Source organism: Ictalurus furcatus, chromosome 1 (assembly GCF_023375685.1).
Source record: "Ictalurus furcatus strain D&B chromosome 1, Billie_1.0, whole genome shotgun sequence".
Taxonomy (NCBI): domain Eukaryota; kingdom Metazoa; phylum Chordata; class Actinopteri; order Siluriformes; family Ictaluridae; genus Ictalurus; species Ictalurus furcatus.
The window spans coordinates 8,920,799-8,934,771 of NC_071255.1; the positions used below are offsets into that span (position 1 = coordinate 8,920,799).

General features: G+C 37.3%; 1 protein-coding gene across 3 annotated transcripts; it reads right to left on the minus strand.

Annotated features, from left to right (window-relative positions):
• Positions 1 to 2,557: 2,557 nt before the first annotated feature.
• Positions 2,558 to 12,994, minus strand: s100w (S100 calcium binding protein W). Of its 3 annotated transcripts, XM_053623581.1 has the most exons (4): positions 12,901 to 12,994; positions 5,483 to 5,644; positions 4,896 to 5,035; positions 2,558 to 4,148 (listed from the first exon to the last, which is right to left on the minus strand). In XM_053623581.1, the coding sequence occupies exons 3-4, from the start codon at positions 5,031 to 5,033 to the stop codon at positions 3,993 to 3,995; spliced, it is 294 nt and encodes a 97-aa protein (XP_053479556.1). In that variant the 5' UTR covers positions 5,034 to 5,035; positions 5,483 to 5,644; positions 12,901 to 12,994; the 3' UTR covers positions 2,558 to 3,992. The 3 variants fall into 3 exon arrangements, with proteins under 3 accessions (XP_053479556.1, XP_053479549.1, XP_053479542.1); XM_053623574.1 differs by lacking the exon at positions 12,901 to 12,994 and having other exon boundaries at positions 5,483 to 5,905; XM_053623567.1 differs by lacking the exons at positions 5,483 to 5,644; positions 12,901 to 12,994 and having other exon boundaries at positions 4,896 to 5,351.
• Between the last annotated feature and the right edge of the window lie 979 nt (positions 12,995 to 13,973).

A 13,973-nucleotide genomic window follows, 5' to 3' on the forward strand; every position in this document is an offset into this window, starting at 1 on the left:
GTTGAGTTATTTTGAAGAGACAGCAAATTTACACTGTTATACAAGCTGTACACTCACTACTTTACATTGTAGCAAAGCGTCGTTTCTTCAGTGTTGTCACATGAAAAGATATAATCAAATGTTTACAAAAATGTGAGGGGTGTACTCACTTTTGTGATATAATCAGTTTACTTTTCTGTCCCTTTGGAAAAAAAAGAAAAGTATGAGTCAGGGAGAGTCTGTCTCTCTGTTTACTGATCTGCAGCGGAACACATTCAGAACAGGACATGAAGGTGGAAGGTGACAGGACTTTGAATGAAGTTTAGAGCAACACAGTGCAGTAATACAATCAAGTTTAAACACAGTAAATATCTGAATATCAAGAAATCCTGCGGGTCATACACAACTTTCTCTGATAACCAGCCTGTCACGTGCTGAGATGCGAATGTCTCCCCCCTCGCCCACACACAATATAACAAGCTATGTAGTGTATTCCACATTTTCAAAATATACTTTAGATATAATTCTTTCCACATTAGTTATTTTTGCTTTATTCTTGTAAGTGTTTTGGTTTTCTTTGCTTTACCCTGGGCTTAAACTAATAAGATGACTGTGAAAAACAGTGGTATACTTCAATTATATGCATTCATGTTGAAATTACTACATTTTCGTGTCAGTCCTTGTTCATTTTGACCAAGAACTATGCGCTATCACTTTAATTCAGTGTGTGAAGCACAGCAGACATAGACTCGCTGTGGAAACTATCGGTCCGCTGCTGCACGCACCGTTCCTGCAACGCACTGGCCATGCCACATCCGTGTGTAGTGTGAATGCTCTAACCTGTTAACATGGGCACAGGAAAAAAACATGCTCCAAATAGAGTATGTCTAACCCTGGCCTATAATCAGGCCGTTCCACTTGTGGCTCTCTCTCTTCTCGGCCAAAGGGAGTTGGGTTTTGAAGCCTCACGGATTTGGGCCGGCCGCTGCTGAGGCAACCAGTCGGCTCAGGACCTGGGGATCCCATTTGGATCTGGAGGAGGAGCCGGAGACGAGTGTTGCTTTATCTCCTGCTCTGTCTTTTGGGTTCAACTCTCTGCCAGGTTTTTGAGCTCGCGTCATGACTCGTCCTTCCGGTATGGAGCGTCAACCCACCCTCTCTGACTCCGAGGAGCCAGAGGGGGGAGCCATTGCACTAAAAATGGAGAGCCAGGTCCAGTTCAGAGCTTGACCCCCCCCCCAGTTCAGAGGGGTGATCACCACAGTAGTCAGCACAGGCTACTTGGACAAAGGGGCCATAGAACATGTACCCCTTTCTCTGAGGGAGGGAGGTATTTACTGCTGTTATTTCCTGGTCTGCAAAAAAGATGGGAGTATGTGGCCAATTTTAGATCTGCGCCATCTGAACCATACTCTTCGGACATACAGGTTCAAGATGTTGACACTCAAACTTATCGTTCCACAGATTCAGTTCGAGGACTGGTTTGTGACAGTAGATCTAAAAGATGCATATTTCCAGGAAGGCAAGTCGTCCTGGCCCAGTATATAAATGACTAAGAAATAATGTTTTTGTCTCATTTGTTTAATAGGGTTCTCTTGGTCTTCATTGAGGACTTTTGTGAAAATCTGATGTTGTTTCAGGTCATATTTATGCAGATATATTGAAAATTATAAAGGGTTAACTAACTTTCAAGCATCACTGTCCATATGCCATAAGAAGCTATCTACATAGCAGCTTGTGTGACTTGGGTCACAGTCACGGGTATCCTGTCTGTAAAACCTGGCGATAGCCTCCTCTCATATTTTCTGCCATGGTGTTTGTATTTTTTATACAGTGGGGGAAATAAGTATTGGACTCGTCAACATTTCTTTCAGTAAATATTTTTCCAATGAGGTTATTCACATGGTTTCAGATAAAAAATCAAGGCGTTAGAATGGCCCAGTCAATCACTTGACTTGAATCCAATTACACAAGATTTAAAGAAAATATGTTTAGAAGAATGGGCCAAAATCACACCTGAATGCTGCGGCCCATTAATTTCTTCATACAGGAAATGTCTTGAAGCTGTCATTACAAACAAAGGCTTCTCCACTAAGTATTAAATACATTTCAGTTAGCGTGTTCAATAATTTTTTCCTGTGTCATTCCACTTTATTACACATAACTTTATTAGTGTTGACTTTTATGTCGTGAATTCTTTATATTTGCGGATTTCTTGAGTTAATACTGATGTCTGATGAAAATATCATGTGGATAGCCTCATTGGAAATGTATTTACTGAACAAAATGTTGACGTGTCCAATACTTATTTCCCCCACTGTATATTGCTACAGAGCTCTGTAACACCCAATAATTTTGTGCATTACTGACCTGCAGCTGTGTAACTTACTCATTCTGTGGTATCATAAACAACGCATAACCTACAGAGTGAACTAGTTGTCTAATGATAGCTAGCTAGTAGGAGTGTAATGATGCATCACAATGCAAAATTGTGACGATATTGTTTACAGTATTAAACCTTGGTTCATAGAATTTTTTACATTTATTATATTTTATAGACAAAAGAATGCACAGTTTTGTATAGTTTATGATTCTGAAATAAAAAGGGAGTCTTTTCAGTCATAATTTTTCTTTATTAACTTTGTTCAAAATATTTTGAGAATTGAACTGAATAATGAAGCCAGTATTATGAACTGAATCAAAACTATAATGCCTTGTATAATGCCATGTTCTTTTTATCCAATCTCTGTGTTCTCCATGTCTTTTGATATCCAATTTTGTTATCCAGCTTGTCAAAAATAATTGTGGCACATATTTAGGCATGGGAGCCATTGGTGAATTTTGGTGGCCAACCAAATTGCAGTGTGGGCCTGCGTCACCCTAATGATTATGGGTTTTTTTCCCTGTAAAAATTCCTATCTTTAATATATTTAAATCCAAACTGTTTATCCAGCTGCAAGCAACTAAACAAACATTAAATCTGCTTAAATAGTGTACATAACAATATTCCCAGCAATATTGTTTCTTTAAAATAGAAGAAAAAAAAAACCCCCAGCTATTGGTATACAGTCCATGAACAAGTTGTAGTTAGTCTAAATTATAGTGTAGCCCTATAGCATAGGATGCAACCATACGCAACTCGATTGCTTCATAATAAGCTGAACAAATAATAAAGTCAGGTAAATAATAAAAAATAATGACACGGCTAGTATGGAATGGTAATGTTTGTATAATGATAAACAGGGCAAGGCGGTTGTCACCAGGAAGTCAATCTCCCTTGCAATTTGCTAGGCTAGAGCCTTTGAGCATTAAAGCTATTGTGCTACAGTAAGTGGAGATCCCACAAACTTGATGATGCAGAAAAAAAGAAAGCAGAAACCACAAAGTACACAAAATAAATGTATCTTTTAGTATATAAAGTGAATTGCAATTCTAGAGTGAAGTTGCATTTCTCTTTTTCTAAAAGTTTCTCAAAATCCTTTTTCTAAACCGAGTTTGTTTTAATGCATCATATCAGTCAACGTGTCAGGCAATGTGTGTGTCTGTTCAAGAAAACAGGCCCAGGAAACTCCTTTAAAGACTAGGTGTCACAGTCAGAAATTTTATAAAGCAATAACAAACAAACGACAAACATAACACTTCTAAAAAAATTTCAGTGGTGTGGGTGGTGTCTTAATTCATTAACAGTAAATTAATTATTTTAAGAAGCAACAGTCAATAATATGAAAAACAGCATTTAATTTATGTACATTTACAGAAATTAAAGTCTGTTTTCTGTCATTATGTATCTATATGCATGCATAAATTAATATTTTATTGTTTGCAGTAAACATGGCACATAAAAGTATGATAAATATATATAATAAATAAATCCATACTGAATGTATTACATAAGTATGAAATACAAAACCTAAAGAGCTTGCCCAAACCTCAATGATATTGCACCGATCAAACAGTTTTCTTTTCATTTTATAAAGATGGAGTGATGTATTAAGAAAAGTATATGAGGGATTTCACTGGTGAACTTTGCCCTTGCCCTTGCCATACTTGACAAAGCCTTGTGCAAGAATGGCCACCGATTGACTAAATTCTTTAAAGTTCACCTGGCCATTGTGGCTCTTGTCCATTTTTTGCAGGGCTTCATAGATATCCTCTTGGTCTACTTTACTCTGAGAGAGAGAGAGAGAGAGAGGGGGGGGGGATGTATGGAAGTGAAAGAACACACAGAGAAAAGGCTATTATGTCAACATTGATTGTTACTGTCAATATAATCCAAAAGATCTATAAAAAAAAAAAAACTTTGTAAAAGCATATTGCTTTATTCACTCTGAATTGTGAGTACACTAAACAGTACAGATCTGTTTCTGTTAAACCTGTTAAACCTCATTTTTATACCGGGTGTGCAATTGTGCAGATCTTTTAAAAAAATAAGATGCTGGATTCTTGCTTCACTTATGTTAGTGCTGGTCTCTCATTCTTTTCTCAACATATTACAATTTCCAATAGGGATGTTTATGCAAAACCTGCACTGTTAATATATAGCACTAAGACATGTAAAGAGATGGAATGACCTCCAGTATTCCAGTATTTGGCCAGGACATGAGTCATACAGTGAATCCCCTCATTGATTGATTTGAATGATAGACTGATTCATTTGTTTGTTCATTCATTCATCTTCACTAAGCACTTATACTGGTCAGGGTCATGTATCAGCTGCCTATCCTGGGAACACTGGGCATGAGACAGGAATACACACTGGATGGTATGTCAGTCCACTGCAGGGTGTCAGGCAAACTCACATTCACACATTCATTCCTAGGATTAATTCAGAGCCGTCTATTCACCTGTTTGCAAAGGCTTTTAAAGAGTATGTTTGAAATAAGTACTTATTTCATTTCTCTTTCAATCTCTCTCACCTGGAACTCAGGGCTCCTCAGTTGGCACATTATCCGAGCACTGAGCTCTTCATTGCTCAGTTGATTATCACTGTCTGTTCCAGCGTACTCCTCAAACATCTCCAGTATAGCAACAATGGCCTTCTCCAGCTTAGACATTGCTGAGAGAGAGAGAGAGAGACTGATTGGCAGAAACATTTTTCAGCAACAATACTTTCTGTCCCAATACACTCTCTCATTTCCAGACTAGAGTACATTTACAGTTGCTCTTGTGACACTGCTGATGAAGAGAAAAATCCATAGTAGAAAAACCTGTCTTCCTATAATAGCCAAGAAAAAGAGACTTCACCCATATACACCTAAAGAGAAACAACAAACCTAATAAAACTTTCATATCCGTCTTAGCATAAATGCTGGACATATGTCACTAACCAGTGCCCAAAGCGTTCATTCAAACTGTATGCTATACTGAAAAACAACCAACACTTGTAATAAATCACAATAAAATAAGGTACAGCAAAACTTCAAACTGCCACTGCCAGGATAATGTATATATTAGTCCTTAATCTTTGCATAATTTTCAACATTTAACATGAGCATCTACATACCTCAGATAAATGTGCTCAAGTGAGTGTTCACAGATTCTGGTGTCTCAAATGAAGAGTCACTGGAGAGTGGTAATGAATGCCTCTAGCAGCACTATAAGATGTTATTCATTACTGGTAAATACATAGTCTGCTTCTACCCTTTCCACACCCAGACTTTCCACCCTGCCAAAAGAAGAAGAAGACGACTTTTTCAATTTATAAAGCACATTTTCACACTCAAAAAGAAGACATAATTTAACACTACCAAAGACTCATGCAATACAAAGACATCCTACAGTTCTGTGCTTCCACCTATGTGGCAACAGTTTGGGGAAGACCCACATATGGGTGTGATAATTAGGTGTGCACATACATTTACATTTATTTACATTTATTCATATAGCAGACGCTTTTATCCATAGCGACTTACAAATGAGGAAACACAAGCAAAGTGATATATCAAGGGAGAACAAAAGTAGTGCTACCATACAAGATTTTTAAGTGAGTTCTAGAAAAACAAAATGTGCAGAGTAGAGTTGTAAGAGCCAGAGAAAGTTTATATATATATAAAATATATATATATAAAGGATAATGTGGGGGGTTGGTATTTTAGGGGTTAGTTACGTGCTCACGGAAGAGGTGGGTCTTTAGCTGTTTTCTGAAGATAGTGACAGATTCTGCTGTGGGGATTGAGGTTGGAAGTTCATTCCACCACTGAGGGATGGTTAGTGTGAAGGTTCTGGAAAGGGACCTTGAGCCACGTTGAGTAGGCACTACTAAGCTTCGGTTGCTAATCGATCGTAGATTGTGTGAGGGAACGTAAGCCTTCAGGAGAGTGTTGAGGTATGGGGGTGCTGTTACAGACAAGGTCTTGTATGTGAGCATCAAGGCCTTGAATTTGATGCGGCTGGCTACAGGAAGCCAGTGGAGGGAGATGAAGAGGGGTGTGACACAGGTCCTTTTGGGCTGGTTGAAGACGAGGCGTGCTGCTGCATTCTGAATCATCTGAAGGGGTTTGATGGAGCTGGCTGGGAGGCCCGAGGGTAGTGCATTGCAGTAGTCCAGTTTTGATATGACAAGAGCCTGGACTAGTAGCTGTGTCGCCTGATCAGTGAGATAGGTTCTGATTTTCTTGATGTTATACAGAATGAACCTACAGGACCGTGCAGTTGTTGAAATGTGGTCTGTAAAGGTCATTAAAAGTCACTCCAAGGTTCCTGGCTGTCCTGGTTGGCTTGACTGTGGTTGAGCCGAGCTGTACAGTGAGGTTGTGGTTGATTGAGGGGCAGGCTGGGATGACGAGAAGCTCAGATTTTGCCAAATTGAGCTTAAGGTGGTGTTCCCTCCTCCAGTCTGAGATGTCAGACTGGCAAGCAGTGATTCATACATTTAGCCACATAATGTATTCATGATATCAATAGAAAATGGGGTAAGTCAGGTCTCTGTACATGCCATTCGAGTTCTTCCACACCAACAATGGCAAACCGTATTTCAATAGACCTTGCTCTGTGCAGAGGCATTGTCTTGCTTGAAACGGTTTGGGCTAGGCCACTTTAGTACCAGGGAAGGGAAACCTGTAATGTTTAATGCTGCAGCATACAAAGACATTCTAGACAACTGTTTGCTTCAAACAAACAGTTTGGGAAAGGCATACATGTGGGTGTGATGGTCAGGTGTTCACGTACTCTCCACCCTAATAGAAGATAAAGGGTGGAGAGTATGTGAATTAGATTTTTATTTAATACTGTAGCAAAGTTAACTGGGAACAAGATGACCACAGAAGCACAACAGTGACGACTTTACGAATTTTTTGATGACAACATTGAGAATATTAGACAAGTAACAAGTATTAAATTGAAGTCAAACGTTTCCTTAAATAAAAAAAAACAGTACCTGAAGAAATCAAAAATTAAAAATAATTAAATCCTCCCTTAGCAGAGGCTATATACATAAATCCTTTAAACTAGCAGTTTTAACATCAGCCCTTGTCAGCTGATCTGAGGTTATCTCTAAGATCCTAAGATCCTAGAAATGTTTGTAGCAGAGCAACTAGGCTCAACTTGCATAGGAATCACATTCCTGAAATATTTCAGTCAAGATTTACGCCTCATCACTGTGCTGAGACAGCACTTGTCAAAGTGTTAAATAATTTATTATTCACCTCCAATCAGGGTTGTGTCTCCTTACTTGTGTTGCTTGACCAGTGCAGCTTTTGATACCATAGATCGTAATATTCTTCTAGATAGACCAGAAAATGTTGTTGGATTTAATGAAACAGCTCTTTTCCTGGCTTAGGTCTTACTTGATAGATCATGATTAATTAGTAAATGGGGACTCTATGCATACAAAAGTAAATATTGGGGTTCCAAAAGGTTCTTTTCTAGGCCCACTGCTTCTTCCTCCATATATCTACCTCATGGTATGATTATTTACAGACATGGTATTAGCTTCCAATGCTATGCTGATGACACACAGCTATATGTTTCAGCAAAGCCATATGTCCGACATCAGGTTAACAAAGTTTTAATAATAAAATTTAATAATTATAATAAAAAAATTTTAATAATAAGAAATTAGTATACGATGTTAGACGCAAGATGCAATGATGAGTTACTCTCTAATGATTCTGACAAGACAGAAGTACTTCACGTGCAGCTCTGAAAGACTTTGTTATGTAATATTATGCAGATAATATTGCAGGGATTGCATTTTCATTTCAGAAATATTGATATTGATAAAATAATAAATACTATAGTATCACTACATGATGCAGAAATACTAGTTCATGCTTTTGTTACCTTTGGTTGGATAACTGCTTTCAGTTTCAGTCATTGCCTTACTATCAGGAGGTGCATAAACAAGTTCTAGCAGCCATTACTAGAAGGGGAAGTCCTGACTACCAGATGGATCACATCACCCATATCTTATCCACACTGGAAACCATTCAAATTTCCCATTAATTATAAGATACTACTAAGGACCTATAAAGCACTGAATGGTCTCACACAACAGTATCTGAGTAAACATTTGGTCTTTTTGATCCACATCCCTGCTTTGATTAAAGTGTGCAGGCTCTTTATTAGTACCTAGAATAATGAAGACTACAGTAAGGGGTAAATGCTCCCAAATAAAAAGAACATCCTTCCAATTAGTGTTTGGCACACAGTTTTAATCATTAAATCTAGTCTGAAAACATATTTGTTTAGTCAAGACATTTATAATTAACATTTCTATTAGGCGAAGGTGCAGATCTTGGGGCATAGAGAGTTTTGGTAAACTGGGATGTTTAGATAATGTTGCCTTCCCCACACACCCACATGCTCATGCATTCACTCTGATTTGTTGACAGTGGAGTGGTGGGCCACTTTACTTTATGTCCCATTGTATCCTCATGCCTGTGCTACCTTCTAGTTATGCAGTCATAGCTAATTTTGCCAGAGTTCCTGCTTTGTGCACATGTAACATCCTCTTAAACCAATATAGGACAAGAACATACCCCCCGTTCCTCTGTCTGTCAAGATACATGTGTTAATCCTGCTATCTGATTAGATTCTGGTGCCTCCTTCTGTCCTCTATACCTTCCTGGACCACCCTGATGCCCTACTTCTACTTGGAGCTTCCTTTACCTGAGAATCACTCACTGCTGAGGATGGTTCAACATGGTATCCTAAAGATTACTGTTAGATGTGGATGGTACTAACTGTATACCGTAAATATTTCTGTGGATGGTCTGACCTGGATAGTCTAAAAATGACATTTACTGTACTGAATTCAGATTATGCCCAAGTCTTGTCGACTATTCAGTGGATAACTCCACTTGGATTCTATAGCATTAAAGCACAATCTAATGAAATCAAGAATATTCTGATACTTGTACTGAATATACACCCAAGAGGATGGGATCAGTTTTGATTCTGGTTCCTTTCAATGATTTTTTCTCATTGGACTGTTGCCAGTGTTGCGGATTTCTGTAAAGCTGCTTTGCAACAATATCCAGAAAATTTGAATCGGCTTGAATACTTTTGGCCATATAGTGCAACACCAAAGCAACCATATCACTCAATATGTGATTCTATCAGGCCACCACCTCCCATATTCACTGCCAGCTTACTTATTTAGTGCTTATTTAATACTGGTATAAAATATATTTTGTTAGCTGAGTACAGCAATGACTTTAGTCACATGGATATGTTGTCTTTTTTGGCTTTGGCTAATTGAATATTGGTTCCTCCACATTTCAGTTTAGATTGTTTTCATTGCCAAACACCTTTATAATTTAGAGAATACAAAAGTCTTAATTGTTCCACAGTGAAAATTGAATATGAATACTGGGCTTGGCTGACAATGTCCCTGTGTACTGTATAAGCCAGCGGCAGGGGCGTAGCCATGATTTCAGAATGGGGGGGGGGGGGGGGCTCAGAATGTCAAGGGTATTTTTTTTCTGACTCTTGTCTAATTGATGGGATTTATCTCTTCTGGCTCTTAATTGGCTTAATATGCAATTTATGATTCTGTACTTGCATGTTATATTCTATATTGCACTGTACTATTTAAATACTGCAGATTGTGTTTGGTGTACATTGTATTGCGTATACATAGCACACAGTATATAATATATACTTGTATATTCACACACTACTTTATTCTATTCTATTCAACAAAAGTCCACAGTTTAGAAAAGAAATAAGTCACTCAAACCACACTGTTGCAAAGAGACTGTAATTGAACTAAACTAACAAACACATCACTGTAAGGACAACTTATATCAGTACAAAAACTTTATATCAACAGTAGAAGAAACCATTATGTAACATGCAACGCTGTCTCATCCAGACATCTACGTCCCCTGCGGATTCCCTGGCCAGCGGGATACCAATCACAAGCATATTACTCATGAGCTTCTATTTAATGGCTCATTATCCAGTGTTCTATTCATGGTGACTAAAGTACTACCATTATGGACCCTATATATATATATATATATATATATATATATATATATATATATATATATATATATATATATATATATATATATATATTTTAGCAATACAAGGAAACACTTCCCTTCTCTGTATTCCAAGTTGTTGCATACAAAATGATGCAGTCAGATGACAAGATTGTATAATGTATCTTATCTCAAGGGTCAGCAATTGTATTTTGCAGAAGGTGTGGCTTCAGATATTCCAGCCAAGTAGAAGCACAGTGAGTTCACATAAGTTTCATCAGTTGATCATGGTAATCAACTCTTAGGTGTGCTGCTTTACAACCGAAATTTAATTCTATAGTCATGCTAGGACTGTCTTAGGTGTCCCACATATGCAAAAGAAAAAAACATGAGCAGCAAAGTGAATAAGGCCTAGCAGCTCTGATGACGGTTCATAATCATCATAATGTCATTTGCTGACATCTGGTGGTCATTTGGGGAACAGTCTTAAAATGATTTAGATATTAAAAATAATAATAATAATAATTAAGGTGGCCACTTTCCACTCAAGAACAGTGAACACATGCGTTCCCTAACTTAGCTGCTCAGGTAGTAACAAGTACAGAGTGAAAATACTGGAAACAGTGCACTTATCCAAATTAGGCAAATTGACAGTGATGGAGATAAATGTAGGAAAATTCATCCATCCATCCATCCATCCATCTTCTATACCACTTTATCCTTTTTTCAGGGTCACGGGGATACCTGGAGCCTATCCCAGGGAGCATCGGGCACAAGGCAGGGTACACCCTGGACAGGGTGCCAATCAACGTAGGAAAATGTTTTTGATATTGCACAGTACTGAATAATGGTAAAAATTTACAAACATGATGAGTTTATCATAGAGTACTCAGTGTAATGAATCCTAGGTGGTGCAAATTGTCTGTGCTAGTGGATACTAATGGGTGATAGAAATTCTGGCCTGTAGTGCTTGCAGACAGGTATATCACATTACCCTGCACACCTACAAAAAAACACCTACAAAGAGAATTTTAAAGAGAGCAGGCTTGCAGGATCCATTTTTGAGTTGTTCTTGAAAAACACTGTTTCAGCTGGTCATGTAAAAAGATTATTATTGATGGGGTCAACTGATGGAATCTTTGCTCCAGTGATTCCATGAATGTAGGTCAAGTTTACATACAATTTCTATTAGCATTTCATTGTGTAATACTAAACTTGACTACATCTTTGAGTAGGTTTTCTTCCTTTTAAAACAGTTGACATTTTTGTCATCAGTCCAAGCAAAAATACCAAGAGTTTCCAGTCATACCAGGAGAAAACAAAATGCCTTATTTATACATCTACATGTACGCTAGTTAATCTGGGACAGCATGTAGTTTGTGAGTAGCAGACTGCACCTTTAATGTAAGATAGTGTGATATGTCATTGTAGAACTCTAAGAAGATGGAACTTGGGCTGGTGTTCGGAATGGCTTTAGTTTGGAAGTGAAAGGGATGCTATTTTTAAATGTCATGTTTTCATGTGAAAACTAACTTTTATTACTTATCTAGAACTGTTATAAGCAACTATGCCTTTTTGCTGAAATCATCATTCAATCTCTGCATGTTTGCTTGTCATATGAAAGACTAATGCTACATAGTTTGCTAATGAATTAATCAGAAATCAAATATTCTGTAATTATACAATAGTTAGTTAATTTGTTTGGTTGAGCGGCATTGCAGAAGAGTGCTTACATTTCTTATAACCACACAGGGATATTTCACTGTGTGTATCACTCCGCTCATCTGTGTTTACCATGTAAAATTTCTACTTCCACATCATCAGTGGACATGGCAAATGATATTTTTCAGGAATATAACTTTTGCCTTAAAAATATGAAAAAAGCAATATCGCACTCACAGTCATGTGGCTATAATGTATGTTGGCACATCTGTGATTAACTACGGCACACAACCTATATTCAGTATAACCACACTCTTGCTCTTGCAATATTGCTTAAATGATCAGTATAGCTAGAATTTACCTTGCTACTTAGCCTAAGCACTGGAATCAATGCTATTCTAACATAAGAAGAAAAAAAAAAAACAAGAGACCTTCAGGGTTTTTATCTAGTACTTTGAAGGTCCAAATAAAAATGTAAGCAGTAAAAATGTTTAGTTTTTTTTTCTTTTCTTGGAAATATAAGAGTACAAGTACTCAATTTCAATAATACTCAATGAGAGTATAAATATACCAAAAATAATACTTAAGTATAGAAACAAAGTACAATTACTCAAGTATTTTCACCCCTGCTTAGCAATTAGATTAAAAGTGTTCTTATAAATAAACCACACAATGACCTCATAAAAACAATAGTGGAAAAGTGTACTATATTCTGACATTTAAACTGGCATTAATCATCCGAGAAAAACATTTTGTCAGTGGTTAGAAAATAAGGACATGAGTGTACACATTTTTTAATTGTTATATACAGTGTGACACCCTGTATTACCAGTTCCTCAGCAACCACTTTCTTTGTATAGATAACAGACACTCCCTCCTGCCCATGTGACCTGAGGGGAGGAAAAGGCATAGCAAAAAAAAAGTCAGAGGCAGAGGTCCAAGTAAAGTGTACTTACAAGTTTCAAACTTTAATACATTATGCATTTTAGTTATTTTAATGACTATTAAAGTGTTCAAGAAAAGACAATCAGGAATAGATTGAGAAATGTAGTATTGCAAATCCAAATAAAGTGCCAAAGTGGCACTTCCTTACTTTAATACTTACGTCATACTTTTTGCTAAATCACTGTTGGAAAGTTGTCTTAGAAAAACTGAGTGCCAAGAACTCAGTTTAGTAAGTAAATCTTGTGTGCCACTCTGATTCTGATACAAATTCCAAAACATTTAGTAGTATTTGAAAACTATTGTTATTGACTTTTAAATCTATTCACTACTTTAATGTTATCACAGTGCTAGCATGACTTTTTATTTAGCAAGGTTTTTATTTGTATACATAAATGATCCAGTCCTGAAGAGCAGGGTTTATTACTCTTGAGAAAATTGAGTCATATTTGTACATTTTGTCAAATAGGACTCAGACTATAGACAATTAACATTTACTATTTAATATTACTTATTGACTACAGACAATTAACATTAATGAGAAAAGATTATGAGATGGAGAACTCAGAGCAGATTGTGAGATAGAGCTAGTCTTTGTCCAAGTAAAAAAATGCACATCCTGTTTCAATGAGTCATGCGAACAACAAGCTGGATATGCAACTGACAAATGATCGCACTTCCTGTGATTTATACAATATACACTAATATTGGCACCCTTGGTAAATATGAGCAAAGCAGGACCTTGACTTTCTGGTCAGTAAACAATTTTTGTGTTGATTTTGATGTATGTTTTGGATCATTGTCCTGCTGGAAGATCCAACCACGACCCATTTTAAGCTTTCTGGCAGAGGCAGTCAGTAGAGTCCATGATGCCATGTATCCTAACCAAATGTCCAGGTCCTCTGGCAGAAAAAAACAGCCCCAAAACATTAAAGGGCCACCACCATATTTAACCGTGGG